At 41.6% G+C, this 21,065-nt stretch overlaps 2 protein-coding genes and 1 non-coding gene across 3 annotated transcripts in view; 2 read left to right on the top strand and 1 right to left on the bottom strand.

Annotated features, from left to right (window-relative positions):
* Positions 1-1,862: 1,862 nt before the first annotated feature.
* On the bottom strand, positions 1,863-1,935 carry trnar-ucg (transfer RNA arginine (anticodon UCG)). Its single transcript has one exon. It is a non-coding gene; the product is annotated as a tRNA-Arg (tRNA).
* A 712-nt stretch (positions 1,936-2,647) lies between these two features.
* LOC105355388 (uncharacterized) lies at positions 2,648-9,590 on the top strand. The gene is made up of 2 exons (XM_011482340.4): positions 2,648-3,249; positions 6,474-9,590. Exons 1-2 carry the CDS (start codon positions 3,075-3,077, stop codon positions 7,811-7,813), a joined length of 1,515 nt encoding a protein of 504 aa, XP_011480642.1. The 5' UTR covers positions 2,648-3,074; the 3' UTR covers positions 7,814-9,590.
* A 909-nt stretch (positions 9,591-10,499) lies between these two features.
* The window catches only part of LOC101169588 (uncharacterized), a 31,437-nt gene continuing 20,871 nt past the window's right edge, over positions 10,500-21,065 (top strand). Inside the window, exon 1 of the mRNA XM_023962479.2 lies at positions 10,500-11,639. Coding sequence (XP_023818247.1) covers positions 11,495-11,639 — 145 coding nt within the window. The 5' untranslated portion in view covers positions 10,500-11,494. The remainder of the gene's footprint in view (positions 11,640-21,065) is intronic.

The following is a 21,065-nucleotide window of genomic DNA, read 5'->3' as shown; positions in this document are numbered from 1 at the left end:
CCGTTCCATCTTGAGCCAGAGATGTTCTTTGAAACCCAAGAGGATGTGACCTGCTTCACTGTGTTTGGCACACGGATCGATCAATAACTAAGTTCTCCAGGCATTAAGAGATCAGAGCGCAAACATGTGGGTCTGTCAGTTACTCATTTAAATGTCATTTTTACAAACCTTTTCTGGATCACATTTCAGCTAAAAGTGATTCAAATTCCAGTTCTGGTTTTTGTCATTTTTTGAGGCAGAAGTGTTCATTGCTGAGGCCACTGACCAGCTTTTATTTTGACGGCAAACACACTCAAGGCGTGTAATTGATCAGCCTCAGTAAGACTTTTCCTTTGTCCTGTCCTATCAACAGTCCATTCATAATCAATCACTCAAGGAACCAAAGCAAAATGTCAGCACAGTAGAATGACCAAACTGTGGTTTTGAATCCACTTTTGTTGACAAAGATTGAAACTTTGAACAGGTTGCTATGGCTTCCATTCTCCACCAGGTGTCACTGTTCTTTGCTGTGTTTGAAGCCTGAAGATGTCCATGTTTTTTTTTTTCTGTTTTGTTTTTTATTCCTTTGTTTCACCATATTATATTATTATTATGAATTCAACTTTTTGGTTCTTAAACGAGCAGATTATCCTCAATGAACTTTGTGCAGCATCAAACTAAATGTAGTCTGATATAGTTACTAAAAAAGTTGATGAGATATAAACAACAATTTTTGTTTTCTTTGGACTTTTTGGTTTGTGAAATTTTGGTTAACTTAAGACAATTTGACCGGGAACATCAGTGCTGTTTGTCAGAAATGAACATAGCAGGAGGGATAAATATTAAACTGTAGTCAATATAAATAAAGGGAAATAATTGTAAATTCATTATCAAAGGGGAAAAATCCATAGAAAAGTTTCCTCATCCATCCATCCATAACCTGCTTAAACTGTTGCTGGAGCCTATCCCAGTTACTTACCTACAGTGTGTTGCAGGGCCACACACTCACTCACATGCACACTTGGTGACAATTTAAAGACAGCAGTTAACCTATGAAGCATGTTTTTGGACTGTGGAAGGAAACTAAGAGATAATCCACACATGAACAAGGAGAACATGTCAACTCAGAAAGGCTCCAGCAGGGATTTGAACCAGGGACTGCTCGCTGTGAAATGAAAGTGCTAACCACTATGCAGCCCTAAAAAGTCTCATTTAAAAAAAAAAAGTTTAAATCAAAATATTATAGAGCATAGAAATACCCCAAAAATGAATTAAGAGTAGCACTCCATTATTTTTTAATGACATAGTTTATTCATTTTATATCTGGTGTGATGTTCTTCCTCTTTCTTCTTCTTCAATCACTTGTTCAAAAACTTTTTGGGAGGAATATAAAAAAAAATGTGTCTAGTCATTTTTGTTTAGAACCTTCAAAAGGACGTCCACGTGTGTTGCTGCAGTTGTTGTGCTTTTAATTTGACGGGTTTGCTTCTTTTTTGGTGTTAAAAGGGGAAGGGTCTACTTCATGACCATGAATGTGTCAGTGCCGGACCAAGCACCGGGCCCCTGATGTGTTGCATTCATGGACTCCCAACTGTTCAGGTTAATTCTTCTATTCAGTCAAGATGGAAGTTTGTTCTCTCAGGTCAAAGGTCATAGATTTGATCTACTCTGTTTGAACCTTTTCCTTTTTAACGGACGTTTCAAAGCTAAAAACATCAGAAAACTCTTTCCTTATTTAAAACAATAAAAAGTCCAAACAGATTGATTTGACATATTCTTAATAGTTTGATAAATTCAACTTTAATCTGTAGAAACTCAACTGATGTTTTGTTATATTTTGCTCACAAGGGATTTAACCATTTCCCAATAATCCTGTCTGTCTCTAACCATGAAGGGACTCGAACCCTCAATCTTCTGATCCGAAGTCAGACGCCTTGTCCATTAGGCCACATGGTCTGTGATGATGTCACTGTCCAGCTGTAAATGGACAAAAGCATCATCCAGCTGAAGAATAGGAGGAGCTTCTCCTGCCTCAAAGAGGAAGGTGGAGGAGGTGAGAGAGCTTTGGACCAAACCCTGTGATGGACTCACAACATGTCTTTCTTGTTTGTTCTCAGAGCTGCTTCTTCTCACCTTCATCCAGAGGATGGAAATGGACCACAGAAGTCTGCAGCTTTCTGTGGTGGAGCGGTCGTCACACTGAAGAAATGTTGCTGGTTTGATTCCAGGTGATAGCTCCTCCTCCCTCACACTGAGATTTCTGCTCGCAGATTTCATTGTTCCTTTGGACCTGTTGGAAGCTGCATAAACTGACTCCAAGTTACATTTAAAGGTTGTACATTAACTCATTTGTAAAACTTTGTTTTATTTTTCACGTTGTTTACTGATAATTTCTCTATTTATTTATTTATTTATCTATTTATTGCTCTTTTATTAGTTTTATTTTTAAAAATTTGAATTTATTTTAAATTCACCTTCCTGTTTCTTCTTTTTGTATTGTACTTTAATCATTTTAAAGAGATGTATGTTAATGTAGAGGCAAATGTAGTTATTAAAGTAATTAATCGAGTCACAGAAATGTGATTGAGTTTTTAAGTAACTGGACTACTGGGAAGATTATGACTGACGTGTAATGTTACTCTAGACCAGGTGGTGGCGCTAACGCACGGTTACGCTGTTAGCCGATTGCAAAACTAAGAACTACAGCACGAGGCGCTGGACGCTAGACGTCAGCAACATTTTCACTCCAGACCAACTGGTGGCGCTAATGCACCACAAAGCTGATTACAAACCACAAATAAACCACAGAAGAAGACACAAAATGCTAGCAGGTTGGCAGTGTTAGCTTGTATTCAGAGGACGGTAGTGTTTTGTTGGGGCGTTTGTGAGGTTTTTTGGACAGAAAGGACGATACGTGGTTCGTGTGGGAACTCTCAGCATTTTCCAAAGTGTCGTAAATGAGTGAAGAAGTGTTGAACGGAAAGACAACGTGGATTGCTGTGATTGTGAGACTAGCAGATGATCGGAGCTGCAGTGAAGAGGACGGCGGTGTTTGTGGGAGTTGGAGCTGAAGATTCGGAGCAGCTGCAGCAACCATGCCTTCCCTTCAGCCTCTGAGAGAGTTGATCAGCGAGCGACTAGCTGCTGCAGCTGAAGAAATCTTCAGACTCTGTGAAGGAACCATCGTCCAGTACGAGCAGGAGCTCTGTCGTCATCGCAGACTGCAGGATCATGTCAGCTGGAACCCGCAGCTTCAACTCCATGTTGCAGGTATGTTTACTGCATCCACAAGCAGACAAATAGATCCATGTACGTCTTCGTTTCTGAGCTGCTATCTCGCTCAAAACTGCATGGCTAGATCATAACTCCGATATTGTTAAACATGTTTTTTTTTTTTTTTTTTTTTTTTTTTTAGTGAGCATGTTTTTTTAATAAACTTTATTAACAAATATTGCACATACAAAATACCAAAAACAAAACTCCACACTGTGCAAAATACAATATTCACTTTGCTTTAACATGTTTATTACTGCGGTAATTTGAGCCGTAGTTCACCCAGCCGTGCTATTAAAATGTCATGCCACCGTATGCAATGATTTACGGCAGTGCATAGAAATTAGTTGGGAGCCCCCACCCCCCATTTTACACATTAAAACGTCTAAACTGTTCTAAATATTACAAAAAATGAAATGCACCATCTCAGAACTCCTTAATTGCATATTTGTACTATTATCAGTCATAGTGACGGCACAGTTACAGTTGTCAACTATGAGGTTAAATAGTGACTTTGAACAAATCCTTGTTACTAGTCCTGTTACACCACCAAAATGCTTTTTTATTTTCTTCTTCAACACTGCTTATTCTGTCACTTAATTAAAATGATAATGAAAATGGTATTTGACATTTCATTTTCATAAAGTAAATGTGTAGAAAAATTCATTTAGAAATGTCTAATTTGACAATTAAAATGGATTAACAGAAATGCTTTTTCATTTTCAAAATGTAGCTGCATCAAATGACTCAAAATGAAATAGCAATACTTCAAATGCTTTTTCATTTTCTACTTAAAACCATTTATTGTGTGTCATAATTAAAACGAAAAAGCAAAGAGGGGATTGCATTTGCATTTTCACATCCACCCTGTGAACATTGTCTCAATAATCATTTCTTAAAAGCATTTCCAGCGAGGAGGCGGGGCGATGACATCACTGCTTTCTCCGTGTGTCCGGCCTCTGAAGTTGGCTTGCGATTCACAGCTTCTGATTTGGGAGGGCACTAAAGTAACATTCTGCTGCATTTTTCGCATTAAGATCCAGGAATCCAGGTTTGTGCAGTCCAGGTCCAGCGGTTTGTGAACAGGACCCGGTTTTCGGTGATCTTAATGTGAAAAATGCAGCAGAATGTTCCTTTAGTGCCCTCGCCAATTAGAAACTGTGAATCGCAAGCCAACTTCAGCGTCGTCTGACCGCACAGATTTGAAAACATATGATCGAACAGAGCAGGCCCTTAAATATAATCATAACTGTAATAAAAGCACATTATGAAGATAGTCTCCTGCAGCTTTGCGCTGAGTGAGTGTTTTTTGTCCAACCAGCAAACGTTTAGCATTGTGAAATCTGCTATCTGTTGATGGGGCTCCAGCTGTCATCAAACAGCAAATTCGGCACAAAGCCGCAAATACATTTGTAAATATGTGGGAATTACATGAGTCTTTATTTTGTTCTGGAAACACAAATTCATATGATGGTTTCTCAGATCGCAGCAGCATTTCCGCCTTCGATCATCGGAGCTTCACGCTCCGCTATGCGAAGGCAGCTGGCGGTCCGAAGAACAAAAGCTTGTCCGCGGTGCGTCAGGAGGAGGACCGCAGAAGGCGGACATGCTGCTATGTAGTCCTGAGAAGCTGTGGAAACTCATCAGAAGTTCACAACCATCACAAAGCATTCTTCTCTGCCGCTAACACAGTCTGCTCCTGATGTGTCAGACACACGGAGAAAGCAGTGGCGCCATCGCCCCGCCTCCCCTCTGCTAATACTCACTGGTATTGAATTTTGCTACAGATTTTGCAGGGTGGATGTGAAAATGCAAATGCAATTCCCTCTTTGCATTTTTATTGTAATGAGGCCTTGTAAGTTATGCTTAGTGTTTGTGTGGGGATTAAGGGTCAGCAACCCAGTGTGCACCCAGGGGTACCTGCAGAGGAACAGGGATAGAGAGAATGGGAGCCTGAATAAGAGCTGTCTGGTTTCTGTATGACCAGAGCAGGAACTTTGTTTGCTTAGCCGGCAGTCATTTAGACATGTTGCCAGTGCATGTTGGACTCGGGCAGGGCTGCCCTTTATCACCAATTTTGTTCATATTACCAGTTTTGTTCATAGACTTTTTGGGCAGAATCTTTTTCATAGTCTTTATCTAGTTGCAGCCCAGGGCCAGAGGGATCTGGTTTGGGGACCACAGTATTCTCTTTCTGCTCTTTGCAGATGATGTTGTACTATGGCTTATCGACCCAGGACCTCCAGCAGGAAAACTGAAACTGCGCTCTATAATCTCAGCATAGGGCGCACGTACCTGTAACTCAAGAACCGGTACAGGTCTGTGGCCTGGGGGTTGGAGACCACTGGTGTAAGGGACAGATGATCAATGAACATCACCCCCTTGTGTAACATGTGTACATTGTGTTGGTGTGGGAAGTATGTGTATAAATTCCTTGACACTTCTCAAAATGCAACCATAATACCATTTGTACTAATCCAACACTGGTGGATACTTTCAACATAGGAACCTTTTAGAAGTATTAGTTACTTTTTAAGAAAGGTTAGAGACAGAACACGGTTGATGTCTACAAAGATTGCTTTTTATGCTGAGTCGCCATTTTTGAAAGTGCAACATTTGTCTGTGCCTACACAACCACAGCATCTGCTTTTTTGTTTTCCATAAATAGACTGCAGCAATGCACACTTTCTGCAATGGAAGGACACCAAGACTGATATTTGTTTGTGCGTTTTTTTTTTGTTTGTTTATAATGGGGATTTATTAGTTTTATCAGTTATTAGAGTGAAAATGTTGAAAATAACTGTTAAATAAAGAAGTCTCTTCATACTGGAGATAGGAGTTTTTTTCCTATAGATAACTGATGTTGCAAATTTGCATTAAACATAAAACTGTCTGTTTTATGTGCTATAGTCAATTTTACTATTTTAACTTAATTTACCTTCTACTTAAATGCAAAAACAGGAGTTTTTTTATTTCATGAATAAATTCATAGGTCAAGAGGTTTAGTGTTTCACTTGATTGATTAGGTGTTAGACTCATAGAAGACTGAAAGACCCAAATCACTTCTTACTGTGGTAACTTTGAACAAGATCTAAGGAGATACATTTTTTAAAATTACAATTTTTAAAAAGTGGATCTTTTCACAGGGATTTTTTGTAATTTATTGGTGCTTGAAAATACAATGTATAAGAAGACACCTTCCTGTGTTTGTGTCCTTGCAGTCGTCCCGCAGCATTATGTGACTGAAAAGGATTTCTGCAACCAGCACAGGAATATCAGAGGGGAACAGGAAGAACCAGAACCTCCACAGATTAAAGGAGAACCGGAGGAACCAGAACCTCCACAGATTAAAGGAGAACCGGAGGAACCAGAACCTCCACAGATTAAAGAGGAACCTGAGGAACCTCCACAGAATGAGAAAGGAGGAGGACCTGAACCTCAACAGATTAAAGAGGAACCTGAGGAACCTCCACAGAATGAGAAAGGAGGAGGACCTGAACCTCAACAGATTAAAGAGGAACCAGAGGATTTTAAACAGGAAACTGAAACGTTGATGGAGATTCTTACCTATGAAGAAAATGAGAACAGTGAACCAGATCTAAACAATCTGCTGTTTTATAATGTAACTGATAGTCAGGATGAAAAATCCAATTCAATTACAGATGAAGCATTAGACCAACAGAACATAGAGCAGAAGATCCAAAGAATCTGTAAAGAATGTGGCAAAAGTTTTGGTCACTTGTCTAAATTCAGATTTCACATGAGAATCCATAAAAAAGGGAAAGCTTTTGCCTGTAAAGTATGTACGAAAAGTTTTAGTAAATTGACTAATCTCCAATCACACATGATAACTCACACAGGAGAGAAGTATTTTTCTTGTAAGGAATGTGACAGAGGTTTTAGTCGAATATCTAATCTCAAAACACACATGAGAACTCACACAGGAGAAAAGCCTTTTTCTTGTAAAGAATGTGACAAAAGTTTTAGTCGAATATCTAATCTCAAAACACACATGAGAACTCACACAGGAGAGAAGCCTTTTACTTGTAAGGAATGTAATACAAGTTTTAGTCACATATCTCATCTTAAAAGACACATGAGAACTCACACAGGAGAAAAGCCTTTTCCGTGTACAGAATGTGATAAAAGTTTTAGTCACATAGGTAATCTGAAAACACACATGAGAACCCATACAGGGGAAAAGCCTTTTGCCTGTAAAGAATGTAAAACTAGTTTTAGTGATTCATCAAATCTTAAAAAACACATGAGAACTCACACAGGAGAGAAGCCTTTTTCCTGTGAGGAATGTAATAGAAGTTTTAGTGAGAAATATGATCTCAAAAAACACATGAGAACTCACAAAGGAGAGAGGCCTTTTTCTTGTGAAGAATGTGACAAAAGTTTTAGTCACATATCTAGTCTGAAAGCACATATGAGAAGTCATACAGGCGAGAAGCCTTTTTCTTGTGAAGAATGTAATAAAAGTTTTAGACATATATCTCATCTCTATGCACACATGAGAACTCACACAGGAGAGAATCATTTCCCTTGTAAACTGTGATATACGTTTTGGTTAGGGTTTGACCCTAATCTGCTATTTAACCCCAAATTCTTACAAAGGTTCTTCTGAGCCTTTAAAGGGTCTCAGTCTGAGTCAGTAGAAAGTAGATTCTAAAGCACCTTGTGTTCCCCTTTGAGGGCAAGCTGTGTGGGGATTTCAATTTCACTTCAATTCCACCAGGATGTGACAGTTTCTTTCCCTTATAAAGTTACCCAAGTCTACTTCAGGGACCATGACATTACTGTGCTTGATCAACCAGTCAATTGAAGCTGGAGCATCAGACTATTGAACCAAAATGGCGGATGCTGGCGCACACTGACTGCCGCTCCTAATCTGAATTGAACTGTTTTGCTGGATCTAAGTCTTTTACCACTCTTTGGCAGCCTACTTTGTGGAAAATTAAGAAACTTTTCATAGTTTTGTCTAAGCATTTGTCAAAACTTGCAATGTCTAAGCTTCTGATCTCAGCTCGACTCACCTTTTATAGCCCTCCCGCTTTTCCCTTCGTGGATTGGGACACTCCCTCACTGATGCCATCTGCACGCCTCAACCCGTATGGATTGTGTTTCCTGGGATCAATCCATTCCAGTGTACACAGCCCAGGGCAATATCTTCGTGCCTGGCCGGTTAACCTGCTCCTAACTTCAGTGAGTTAGCTTCAGAAAATTTGCTTCCTTAGCCATCCTTCCCCTGACCCTCTTGGACTTTACGGCTGCTATGCCTCCTTCGCTGGGGATTTATCCTGCTGTCTCACTTCTCTTTATCTGGGCAACTTCTCCACAGACTGTCGTTATTTTATAAGGTCTGGTTAATCCACCCTCTTCCATAGCTAGCGCCAGCCCAGTGCTAGCTCCAGCCGCCAGAACATGTTTCTGCAGCCATACCTCTGCTCTCTGTTGGAAACAGTGCCAACCGCTTCTCGTGAAACTGTTCCATATTGCTGTCCTCGACACAGCGGGTCTTCCAATTTAGCATCCCCAAACAATATGCTATCTCTCTGCTCATGTCAGATTTCTTCAGTATGCCACCACAACAAAAGGCAAAGGAATCTGCGTTCTCTACCTCACCACTCTCAGCCAATCACAAAGCAGCGTTCTGTCAATGTGTCTTCTCAACTCCCGCCGTCTCAACAAAAAAAGCTGTCATCTTAAATGAATTTATCAAAGACTTATCGCTGGACTTATCGCAACTTATCGCTAAGTTTAATTTTCAAATGAATGACTCACGCTCTAAATCTCCTTCAGATTTCTTAGGTTTACTGCAGTCTTTCAACATCATTCAAGATGTCGATTTCTCCACTCATTTCCATGGTCACATCTTAGAACTCATCCGCAAAACTGCAATCTCAGTTCATAATCTTTCCAGTCAAAACCTTCATTCATTTGACAACCTAGCCATAAGTCTGGACATTGAATTTCCTCTGCCTTCACCCAAAATCAAGTGCAAGATAACCTTTCACACCCTCAAATCTGTCTCTCCTGTTTCATTGTCAGCCTCCCTTGCTGCAAAAATGTCCGTCTCTTGTTCCCCTCTGTCTAAGAACCCTACTGAACATGTACTTCTTTAGTTTAGAAATGTTTGCTCACATCTAAATGGTTTCATTTTCTATTCTAAGTAAAGAGGTTTTTCTGCTTCTGTGGGCGGATTTTCAAAATAAGTAAGCAAAGTAAGACGTGCTTTCTAGTTGTTTATTGAGAATTCGTGTATTTACTATTAAAATGTGGGATTAATGTTTTTATTTTTGATGGTTCTTTATTAAAGGTTTTCTTTTGTTTTAGTTGGTGTTCACCATGGTCTGTGATTTAACTTACAAACAGTTTATTTCTGACAATTTGATTGTTATCACTTGCTCTTGCACTCCTGTTTCTTCTTTTTGTGTCTTGACTTTTAAAAAAAAGACTTTTAGCTTCAGTTTAATCATGTTTAACCAGATGTATCTCATTATTTATAGTCAAATATTATTAGAATACAATCGAGTGGCAGACATTTGATTGAATTTCTGAGAAAAACAGGGATACTGGAAAGAAAGGGACTGACGTCAACGGTGTTAGTAGGAAGATGGAACATTTAGCTGGTGGTGCTAATGCATCATGACGTTGTTTGTTAGCCACTAATGAGTTATATTGCTAGAGACACGCCCGCTTGGGAAGCTGGCCGACAGTGGCGGAGCGCGACGCCATCTTGGTGAGGTTTGATTTCTGTAGCCTATGGTGGCATCTAAGTAGCTTTTATGTAATTTATATATATATTCATATGTCTATATCTTCATACATATATATATAAATATATAATACAAATGTATATAATTTATATATAAACATCATTTGTTGATGTTAAATGAGACAAACAGGCAGCCTTAACAGCTCAGACGTGAATGAAAAATGCATAGTTGAAAGACTTAAAAATAATTTTTAAACATTTAGAAGTTTTACACCTATTTGACATGTAATTTATAAAAGCCCAACAATAAGTCAATAATAATAACAAATAATAACAATATATAAATTATGAGTCAATAATAATAAATAATAACAATATTTAAATATTAAGTTAATAATAATAATAATAATGAATCAATTATAAATAATAATAAATCAATAATAAATGATAACAACAAATCAATATTAATTAAATAATAATAATAATAAATCAATAATAAGTCAACACAAAAAAAACAAACAAACAAAAAAAAACATAGATTTACTGATTCGTGTTAGTGATCAATTTAGTGTAACACATATGGTATGGGGCCGGGTTTTATGCAACAGTCACCAGTCTGGCCAGTCTTTTTAAAAATTTGTTTCCACAAATGGTTTGAACATAGCCAGACTATATTGCTAGTTGGTACCACAGTGATCCATCTGGGTTAAGTCTTTTTATTGCTAAGGCCCACTTTTTCTTTAAGTCTGAATCCATTGGAAACCTGCAAGAAAAGTTCAGTCACTGAGTCAGAAATGTATAAATCTATATAACTATATTAGCCTAGTCCTAGAATTCTGTATATAGGTTTAACACAATAAAATTTACATTTGTGTCGACAGCAAATTATACGTACATCATGCAGCGTGTTGAGAAACAGCCCTGCAGCTTCATGCATGTCAACATGTGTACTATTAAAAAAAACACGTGTACTATTAATGAAGCCCCTGCAGCAATAAAAGCAAACAAAACATGGTATTTACCTGTTAAATTTTATTTCTTTCTCCTTCAAGAAGTAATTCCTCCAATTTTGGCAGTTAAAACCGGCACAATGAAGTGGCATTTTGCAAAAAATGTGTTCACATGCATGCATTGCAGCAGTAACTTGACCTCACCAAGATGGCGGTGCTCTTCTCCCATGAGGAATCACGTGATGTCTCCTCTATCGATACAACTCATTGCTAACCGCCAATACACCACAGAAGAACAGTGGCGCTAGCGGGTTAGCAGCATTAGCTTCTGTTCGGGAGACGGTGGTGTTCTGTTGGGACGTTTGTAAGGTGTTTGGACAGAAAGGACGATACGTGGTTCGTGTGGGAAGTCTCAGCATTTTCCAAAGTGTCGTAAATGAGTGAAGAATTGTTGAACGGAAAGACAACGTGGATTGCTGTGATTGTGAGACTAGCAGATGATCGATCGGAGCTGCAGTGAAGAGGACGGCGGAGTTTGTGGGAGTTGGAGCTGAAGATCGGAGCAGGAACCATGTCTTCAGAACCTCAGGAAGGTTCTGTCAGAGAACAACTTTCTGCTGCTGAAGGAACCATCGTCCAGAACGAGGAGGAGCTCTGTCGTCAGCGCAGACTGCTGGATAGCAGCTGGAACCCGCAGCTTCAGCTACATGTTATAGGTATGTTTACTGCATCCACTTGCAAATAGATCCATGAATGTGGTCCTTTTCTTTTTCTGAGCTTCTGTTTGGCCCCAAACTGTGGTGCTGGGTAGCAGCAATATCGCCGCCGTGTCAGTTTTACCGCTAATGTTAGCTTGGGGTTGTTAGGTAGAGTGTAAACAAAGGGATTATGGGAAATCAGTAGGAAGCTATTGAGTGTGTTTGAGATCGCCTGGTGCGCGGTGTATGCCGGTTAGTTTTTTTGCTCCGACGGCACATGTCTATCAACGTGAAAATATCACGAGAAAGGGGCTTTAGCAAGGCCTCAACCTAGTCGAGCACAGTTGGAAATGTGGTACTGTGCTGCCGACAGTGTTGCCAGATAGAGTCACAGTTTTCCAGCCCAACAGTCATCAGAAAACCGCCAGACCCCGCAAAAAACGAGTAAGCCCTGGCTGCAGCCTGCAGAATGGCTCAACGTAGTGGAATGCTGGAACGCAGAGGAATGTGAACACGCTGTGGAATGTTAACCCCGCCCACGCTGAGCCCGTGCATTTGATTCACCTTTGTCACAGCAGTTGTGATTGCAGGAAAGGGGAAGAATCAGTGGAGCACATTTTGTGTTATTGTGAATTGTATAAGGAAGAAAGAGAACAGAGGGGAGGAAAATTTGAATGGTGCAATTTTTTTTATGTATCACTCAAAAAAATGATTCAAGTCCCTCTTTCATGTAACACAATAAAATTTTGTTTGTTTTATTTAAAAATATTTATTTTAAAAGAATGTATCTACATTTAATTGACCTAACACAAAATGTATTAATAGTTTTCCCTATAACTCCAGTACAGTGATCCCTCGCTATATCACGGTTTACTTTTCACGGTTTCGCCACTTCACGGATTTGGATTGTGCATTGTGTTCTGCATTCTGATTGGCTAAAAAGTCACACAGCGAGTAGCTCAAGAATGGGGCCCTTTGATGAGCCGTTCATTACAGTTCGCCAACATAATCGATGGGGGCATGTCGGTGTATAAGGATCTTATAGCAAAGAAGAAAAAAGAGCGACAACAACTGCCTATCACTATGTTCCTCTCCCGAACAAACACACCTGCAGCTGCACCGCGGGCTTCAAAAGGAAAAAACGCTGCAGAGGATGCAGCGGCTCAGTAGGAAGAGCAGTGAAAAAGAAGACCGGAGTCACTATCTGTCCCACTGTACTTTTTTATTTTTTCCATAATCATTTTAAATTTTCTTCCGTTTAATCCACTCGGGTCATGGTGGGCGGGGCTAATCTCCGCAATTTAAAGCCTACTGTTCTTATCGATGATTGAAATTATTATTTGACAGCACACTACAGAAGTTATTTGTTGAAAAAACGTTTCTAAAGTACTTTTATTTGTTAAAAAAACAATTGATTTAGCCTGTTAAATGGTTTGTTCTTTCTTTTCAATGTATAAAAGTGTATTTCATTGTATAATAATTGTAAAAAAAATATAGGTTTCTACTTCACGGGATTTGCTTATCACGGGTTCTATTTGGAACGTAACCCCCGCGATAATCAAGGGATCACTGTGATCCAAAATAATTTAGTTCAAGTAAGGGGCATGCTGTTGAATGCTGTTTTCCTGTTTCTCTTTATGCTTTTTGCCGTCTCACGGCTACAATTCTTCACCTATTTTAACCATTGAACTATTAAAATGTTCAGCTCCTTCGTCTAATGTAATGCCTGGTATGACTATTAGTCCTTCAAATCCTTCGACTTTTCAAAAGTGAAAACTTTAGTTAGTTTTTTCCACGTAAAAAACGAAACTGTGGCATGAAATCTTTTTTTTCTGGCGCCGGACATGCCGGCAGCCTGTCACAGTAGCTCCGAGAGTTTCGCTGTGTTTTTGTGTTTTTTTTTTCGTGCTACCAACCTCAGTCGGACTTTCACTACTATGGATGTACATATAGCGAGGTTTGAAATATGTGTACTTTTAATTCTTTGCCTGTTAAATACGGCATCCGGAGACCCGTTCAGCAAGGGCTCCATTGTTTACACACGGAATCAGCTGATAGCACTGTGCAACACAAAGGTGCTCCCGGGACAACGACCGGAGATCCCCGTGGAACTACAGAGAAGGAGACGGGGCTGCAGAGCTGGAGTGAAGCGTCGGGAAAAGAACAGACGGTACAAACCATGCGTGCGGTCTGTTATTATGGGGAACGTGAGATCTCTCCCCAATAAGATGGAAGAGCTGACAGCGCTAACCAGGCTGCAAAGGGAGTACCGGCAGTGTAGCATCTTGTGCTTCACGGAGACGTGGCTGAATGAACTGACGCCGGATTCGCACGTCTCATTGGATGGTTTTCAGACCGTGAGAGCGGACAGGAAGGTAAAGGAGAGCGGTAAGAAGGAAGGAGGGGGCATCGCCATGTTTGTAAACAACAGATGGTGTAACCCAGGACACATCAGAGTAAAGGAGCAGCTCTGTAACAGGGACATTGAGCTGCTAGCTGTTAGCATGCGGCCGTACTACCTCCCGAGGGAGTTCTCGCAAGTCATCGCGATAACAACGTACATCCCGCCCTCTGCCGATGCTGCTGCAGCATGCGAGCTCCTACACAGTGTTGTATCAGAGCTTCAGACATCGCACCCCCAGGCCCTGCTTCTGATCTCCGGGGACTTTAACCACGCCTCCCTGTCTTCCACCCTCCCCACATTCACCCAGTATGTAAATTGCAAGACCAGAGACAATAGGACACTAGACCTGCTGTACGCAAACACCAAGGATGCATACACCTCCTCCCCCCCTCCCCCCACTGGGTCGTTCTGACCACAACTTGGTTCATCTGATCCCTGCCTACATACCCATGGTAAACAGACAGCCACCCACCAGGAAGTATGTGAGGAGATGGACAGAGGAGGCCAGTGCGGCGCTGAGGGACTGTTTCGACACCACGGACTGGGATGTGCTATGCAGGCCACACGGGGAGGACATCGACAGCCTGACAACCTGCATCACAGACTATATAAATTTCTGCGTGGACAACACCGTACCTATGAAGAAGGTACGGTGCTTCTCCAACAACAAACCCTGGGTGACCCCAGAATTAAAAACTCTTCTGAAAGAGAAGAAGAAGAGGGTTTTCAAGACTGGAAACAAAGAGGAGCTGAGGAGGATCCAGAAAGAGCTGAAGAGAGAGATGAGGAGGAGTAAGGACAGCTACAGGAGGAAGCTGGAGGAGCGCCTCCAGGAAAACAACACCAGAGAGGTCTGGAGAGGCCTGAAAACCATCTCTGGACACGGGAGGGACAGCGGAAGGGGCCCGGAAGCGGGAAACCGTGGATGGGCCAATGAACTTAACCTGTTCTTCAATAGATTTGACTGTGCTCCTGCCCCCTCCCCCACCTCCCACAGCCCTGACCAAACGGCACCCATAAACCACCCCCTATCCTCAACCCCCCACAACATCCCCACCCCCGAGAACACCTCTGAACTGCCATCAGAAACACACCTTCTTCCACCACACTCTGCTGGGGGGATCCATTCACCCCAACCCCCACCCAACACAACAGGGCTCCTTTCACATCACCCCTCCAACTTCTCCATAACCACGAACCAGGTGAGGAGGGAGCTGAGAAAGATCAAACCAAGGAAGACTACTGGCCCAGATGGCATCAGCTCCAGACTCCTCAAGGACTGTGCAGATCAACTCTGTGGGGTTTTCCTGAACATCTTCAACATGAGCATCAGTCTGGAGAGAGTTCCGACCCTGTGGAAAACATCCTGCGTAGTCCCAGTTCCCAAGACTGCACGTCCCAGTGAGCCGAACCACTTCAGGCCAGTAGTCCTAACTTCTCATCTGATGAAGACCATGGAGAGGATCATCCTGGACCACCTCCGTCATCTGGTGAATGACAACATGGACCCGCTGCAGTTCGCCTATCGTCCAGGAATAGGTGTGGAAGACGCTGTCATCTACCTGCTGCACAGATGCTTTTCCCATCTAGATGACACTGGTAGCACTGTGAGAGTCATGTTCTTTGACTTCTCCAGTGCTTTCAACACCATCAAACCATCACTGCTCAGGGGGAAGCTGGAAGGAGCTGGAGTCAACAGTAGCCTGGCTGCATGGACCATCGACTACCTCTCCAACAGGCCGCAGTATGTGAGGCTTCATGGCTGTGTGTCTGATGTGGTAGTCTGCAGCACTGGGGTACCACAGGGTACTGTGCTCTCTCCTTTCCTCTTCACCCTGTATACATCGGACTTCACACACAACACCGACAGCTGCCACCTCCAAAAGTTCTCTGATGATACAGCCATTGTCGGGCGGATATCTCAGGGAAACGATCTGGAGTACCTGGAGGTCATCACCAACTTTGTGGACTGGTGTGCTCTGAACCACCTGCACATCAACGCCAGCAAGACGAAGGAGGTGGTGATCGACTTCAGCAGGAAACCACATCTGACTGCACCGGTGAACATCCAGGGCTTGGACATCGAGGTCGTGGAGGACTATAAATACCTGGGTGTTCACCTAAACAATAAACTGGACTGGACACACAACACAAATGCCCTGTACAAGAAGGGCCAAAGTCGTCTCCACCTGCTCAGACGACTGAGGTCCTTTGGAGTGTGCAGGACACTGCTAAGAACTTTTTATGACTCTGTAGTGGCTTCAGCCATCCTTTATGCAGTTGTCTGCTGGAGCAGCGGAAGCTCGGAGAGAGACAGGAAGAGACTGAACAAGCTGGTCAGACGGGCTGGCTCTGTCCTGGACTGCTCCTTGGACTCCATCGAGGAGGTGGGTGAGAAGAGGATGTTAGCCAAGCTGACATCAATCATGGACAACCCCTCTCACCCACTGTACCAGACTGTTTCAGACCTCAGCAGCTCCTTCAGTGGCAGACTGCTGCACCCACGATGCAAGAAGGAACGCTATCGCAGGTCCTTCATCCCAGCTGCTATCAGGCTGTTCAACACCAGCCTAAGTAAATAGTTTTTCATAGTTTTGTTTTTTATTCACTGTACAAAACTGTATATACAGATGACCTCTATATACCTGCACATCTCTTTCCCTGTTTATTTATCAGAACACTCTTACTTTTGTATATATTCTTTCAAATGTGTGTCTGTCTAACTTGTCATTACTGTTCTGTACATACTTGTGCCAAACTCCATGCTGCTGTGACAAGGAAATTTCCCATTCGTGGGATTAATAAACAAATCTAATCTAATCTAAATCTAATCTAATCGTTTCAACTCGGCTTGTCCCAATAAGACAATACACGACGAGCCTCATTTATAGAAATAAGGAATCTATTTCTTAATCTATTTCGGCCTCATGTTGGCACCGGAGTGTTAGCTCAGTGGATTAGTTAGTGGGTTTATAACACAGAGGTTCCGAGTTCGAATTTGGCTTTAGACTTTTGTTGCATGATCTTTTTCCTTTGCCTTTCTTGATAAAATTGAGTTCGACAAATTAATTATATTTCGTTACATGGAAGAATTTTCTTTAAGGTGGGGTTACTCATATTTATTGGATGGAAATCCGGACAAAACAATTAAATTGAGTTCATCAAATGAGTTATTTTTTTGAGTCTGTGAGGCCAGACAAAATTTATTAACTCCCTAATACATGTACATGGAAACTTGTAAAAGGCATAAGAAGACAGCAATCACTGTATAAATTCTCTAATTCAATTAAATATATTTTTTTTATTTAGCGCAATGAAAAACAATGAAAAAGGGATCATGAATACAAAGAATGCATTAGGCAAATACTAAACTTTAACAAAACAGACTAAACTAAACTGAGATTCCTGCCCTTAGACCCCCCCCCCCCTTCACGGTATGGAAAAACTCCTTAAAAACCGGTAGGTGGCCATATTGCACATGGAAACTTGTAAAACCAAAGAAGAAGACAGGCTCAATGTGGGCGGGGTTAACATTCCACAGCGTGTACACATTCCTCAGCGTTCCAGCATTCCACTATGTTGTGCAGTTCTGCAGGCTGCAGCCAGGGGTAGTTGCAAAAAACCACCCAACCGGGGGGGGGGCAAAAAATTGAATAATATATAAAATTGAATTGCACATTCACAAATCACAGATGTAGAAAGGGGATATTACTCGACTGGCTTTTTCACTACTACCTGTCCTGTCTAAAAGCACAATCATTTCAATCTATCCATCTATAATTGGGAGAAACAAGAATACACAGCTTTTGTAGATTTTTTTCCCCTACTGGACTGATTAAGTACCCGAAGCGGTGATTTTTCAAAATAAAACATTTCTCAAAATCAAAGATAGTTCAGACTATTAATAAAAGGAGTACAGTATTGAATATTTCTTCAGCGAACCGGCCTTCTTCCATTCATTTTCTTAACCCGCTATAACCTATGTATAACCTCTTCCATCCTTGTGCTGCGCTTGCGTCAAAGCACCCCGACTACTACCGTGTCAACCTGCTGCTATGATGACCGTATTTAGCGCTCTCTGTGTTGGACACACTGGAGGAGCGCGGGGGAAACAGCTGCAGAGGATTTGAACAGGTGAACAGGTAGAGAGGAAAAGCAGGTGGAGAGTTGGGGGAGGGGCTTTGGCTTCAAACTGTCAGAGAGATGGAGACACAGGCGTCAGATTCAGACGCAGCTTTCACTGCGGGAGTTGAAGCAGAGACTTTGTCTGGGATGATTTTATGAACTCAAACATGGAAACATGATTACCAAGTAGAACTCTTCAAAATAATAAACCTGATCTCTCCATATTCTCCGTGTCCACCATGCACTGATAAACACAGACATGCAGCGATCAGACCATAACGTTAGCTCGTAGCTCCGCCCACACGCGACCGCGGTGTCAGCTTTAAAGTTCACGGAGCTTCAGAACATAAGACTTCAACAGCCACCCAGCCTAACGTAGTCCGCTATTATATATTCATGAGGGGGAAAAACCCGCCGAACAGACCCTAAAACCGCCCAAATTATGCGTACCCGCCCAAAGCCATTTTTACCCGCAAATTTAGAACCAAAACCGCCCAATTGGGCGGAAAACCGCCCAATCTGGCAACACTGGCTGCCGATGAGCCGCCCACCGACTACAAAACAATACATTGTGGGAAACAGTGTCCTGATGGTTGTTGTAATTCATTTTGATGTTGCTCAGAAACGGCTGATCAATAAAGGAAATTTGTTTGTTCTGTTCTATAACTCTTTTTGCAAATAGTGAAAAATGACCCAGACTTATTTTTATATAAATGGTTGTGGAATTATATCACTCATATTACTTTGTCATTCGAAATTATTTTACTTAAACTTCACTTGTAACTTTTTTATTTTTTCTACTGAAAAACTATTTTGGTCATTCAAATCCTAACTACAGAAGCGTATCTGTCTCATAATTCAAAATAAAACTCAATACCAGAAATGCTTTTTCATTTTCACAATAAAGCTGCGTTCGTTAGCTTCAAAATAAAATGATAAAATCAATCCCACAAACACTTGTTTCTTTTTGTTCTTCAATACTGCTAATTCTGCCACTTAATTAAAATCATAAAAAATGTATTTGATATTTAACTTTCAAAAAGTTCTCTACTAAATGTGTATCAAAATTAAGTTAGAAATATTTGACTCCATAATATTAAATGTAATCAACCTGTCGCTTGATTTATTTCCAGTCAGCAGTTCCAGGGGGGAGGCGGGGAGCTGGAAACAGCAGGAGATGATCTTCTAAATGTGATTTTATTATTGTTGTGATTAATATTACGGGTCTGTTTGCTCATCGTCTTGTCTTAATCCGTATGGCCAGTGCTTTATTCTTTGCCGCACAGATCCGGAAGAAGGGTTAACATTAGGCTAATACATGCCAACAACAACATTTAGTTTAGGATGTAGTTAAAATCCGTTCTGTCACTGCATCTTGGCTGCACATAAATATGTGGGGATAACATCAGCCTTTTAGTTTGTCTGGACAAGTCTGGAAACACAAATTTGCACGATTGTTTACACGGCTTCTTAGGACTGCATAGAGCTGCATTTCTGCATTCAACAGCTGTGTGTGGCTTTTCTGCCCGGAGACACAGTTCTCCCAGAAGACATGGTTCTTCCAAATCCGGCAGAGCAGTCTAACAGACTATATAACAAAGAACCCTCTACTGCCCGCAAACACGAAGCTACGAGTGCGGCTGCACTGATCAGAGACATGTTTCGCTTGCGTGGAGCAGCCGGTGTAGGTACCATAACCGTTCGGCCTGGAACCTCCGTTCGGGCTCCTTTCGACTGAAGGCAACGTCACACTACGGTAACCCCACTTGGACAAACTACATAGCGTTGAGATCTGCTTGGGCTCTACAAATTTTCATTCCACGTTCCCTTTTGTAACCTAAAGTTATTTTCCCTCATTAATTGTGTCTGACAATATTCTTTGTTATTTTTATAAAGACATTTTGCCACAATCCGCTTGTTATTTCAGTTTCAGTTCAGCCGTGGGTGAAAATGTTGTTAGCACGGCTAAATGTTCTTCCTGGTCCATTCTGCCAACAATAAAGTACTGGGCACACAGATTTAAAAAACTATAAGCGAACATGCATTTAACAATAATCATAACAATAATAAAGGCACGTTTAGAAGACAATCTCGCTCTGTGTGGGAGCTGTTTGTTTACAACAGTCTTCATTATATTTTCTTCTATGGTAGTATCGTAATTTTTCCAGACCAATCACGATCTCACACGTCATCGGACCAACGTACATCCAATCACGTTATGTGACGTCAGCATTAGTCCCAGGACCCCCAACGGAAGTTCCAGGCCGAACGGTTATGGTACCTACACCGGCCGGTCCTGCTCGTGCTGCAAAGCCTCCTCTGGAGCGCCACACAGAGTGAGCTCTGATGTCATCGCCCCGTCTCCCCCCTGGAAATGCTGACTGGAATTGATTAATGGGACAATTTTTGTGCGGTGGACGAGAAAACAAAAATGCAATCCCCTCTTTGCATTATCGCTTTAATTACCAGTGATGAAAGTCTTCCGGGAATTCCCGGAAATCCGGGTTTTTGAGCAAACCGAACGTACTTTCCGGGAAATAAAGACCTGATCTCTAGGGACAAATCGCTTTCCGGATTAGAAAATGGTCTGAAATCAGCTAATTTTAGCTTTATTTTCTATATTTCTCCGCAGATCGCTTCCTCTATGGTCGTGGCCATCTCTCGTCTTCCCGGCCTAATTGACCAATGACGGGACGTTTTAGTTGCTTTCGGATGCGTCGACGGGTCTGATTGGCTCTGTCTGCACCACGTGGTCAGCGTGACTTGCTTCCCTAGAGACCAAAACTGGCGGACCCACGCTAAACTTTCACAAACACATCTGAAGAGTTTGCGATCAAATTTGTGTTAAAATAATGGCAGGCATCGTCATTATTGAGCGTGGTCACGACCTCAGTTGTGAGAAGACGATAAAAAAC

Source organism: Oryzias latipes, chromosome 2, assembly GCF_053564925.1.
Source record: "Oryzias latipes strain Hd-rR chromosome 2, Olatipes_Hd-rR_3.1".
NCBI classification, from domain to species: domain Eukaryota; kingdom Metazoa; phylum Chordata; class Actinopteri; order Beloniformes; family Adrianichthyidae; genus Oryzias; species Oryzias latipes.
Note: the sequence above shows the minus strand (reverse complement) of the source record. Positions and strands in the feature narration are given on the sequence as shown.

What these genes read in the sequence shown, in the direction of transcription:
- LOC105355388 (XM_011482340.4), top strand. Translation starts at nt 3,075, where the DNA reads ATGCCTTCCCTTCAGCCTCTGAGAGAGTTGATCAGCGAGCGACTAGCT. An exon ending in GCTTCAACTCCATGTTGCAG is followed by an intron (nt 3,250 to 6,473) that starts GTATGTTTACTG and finishes GTGTCCTTGCAG; the next exon opens with TCGTCCCGCAGCATTATGTG.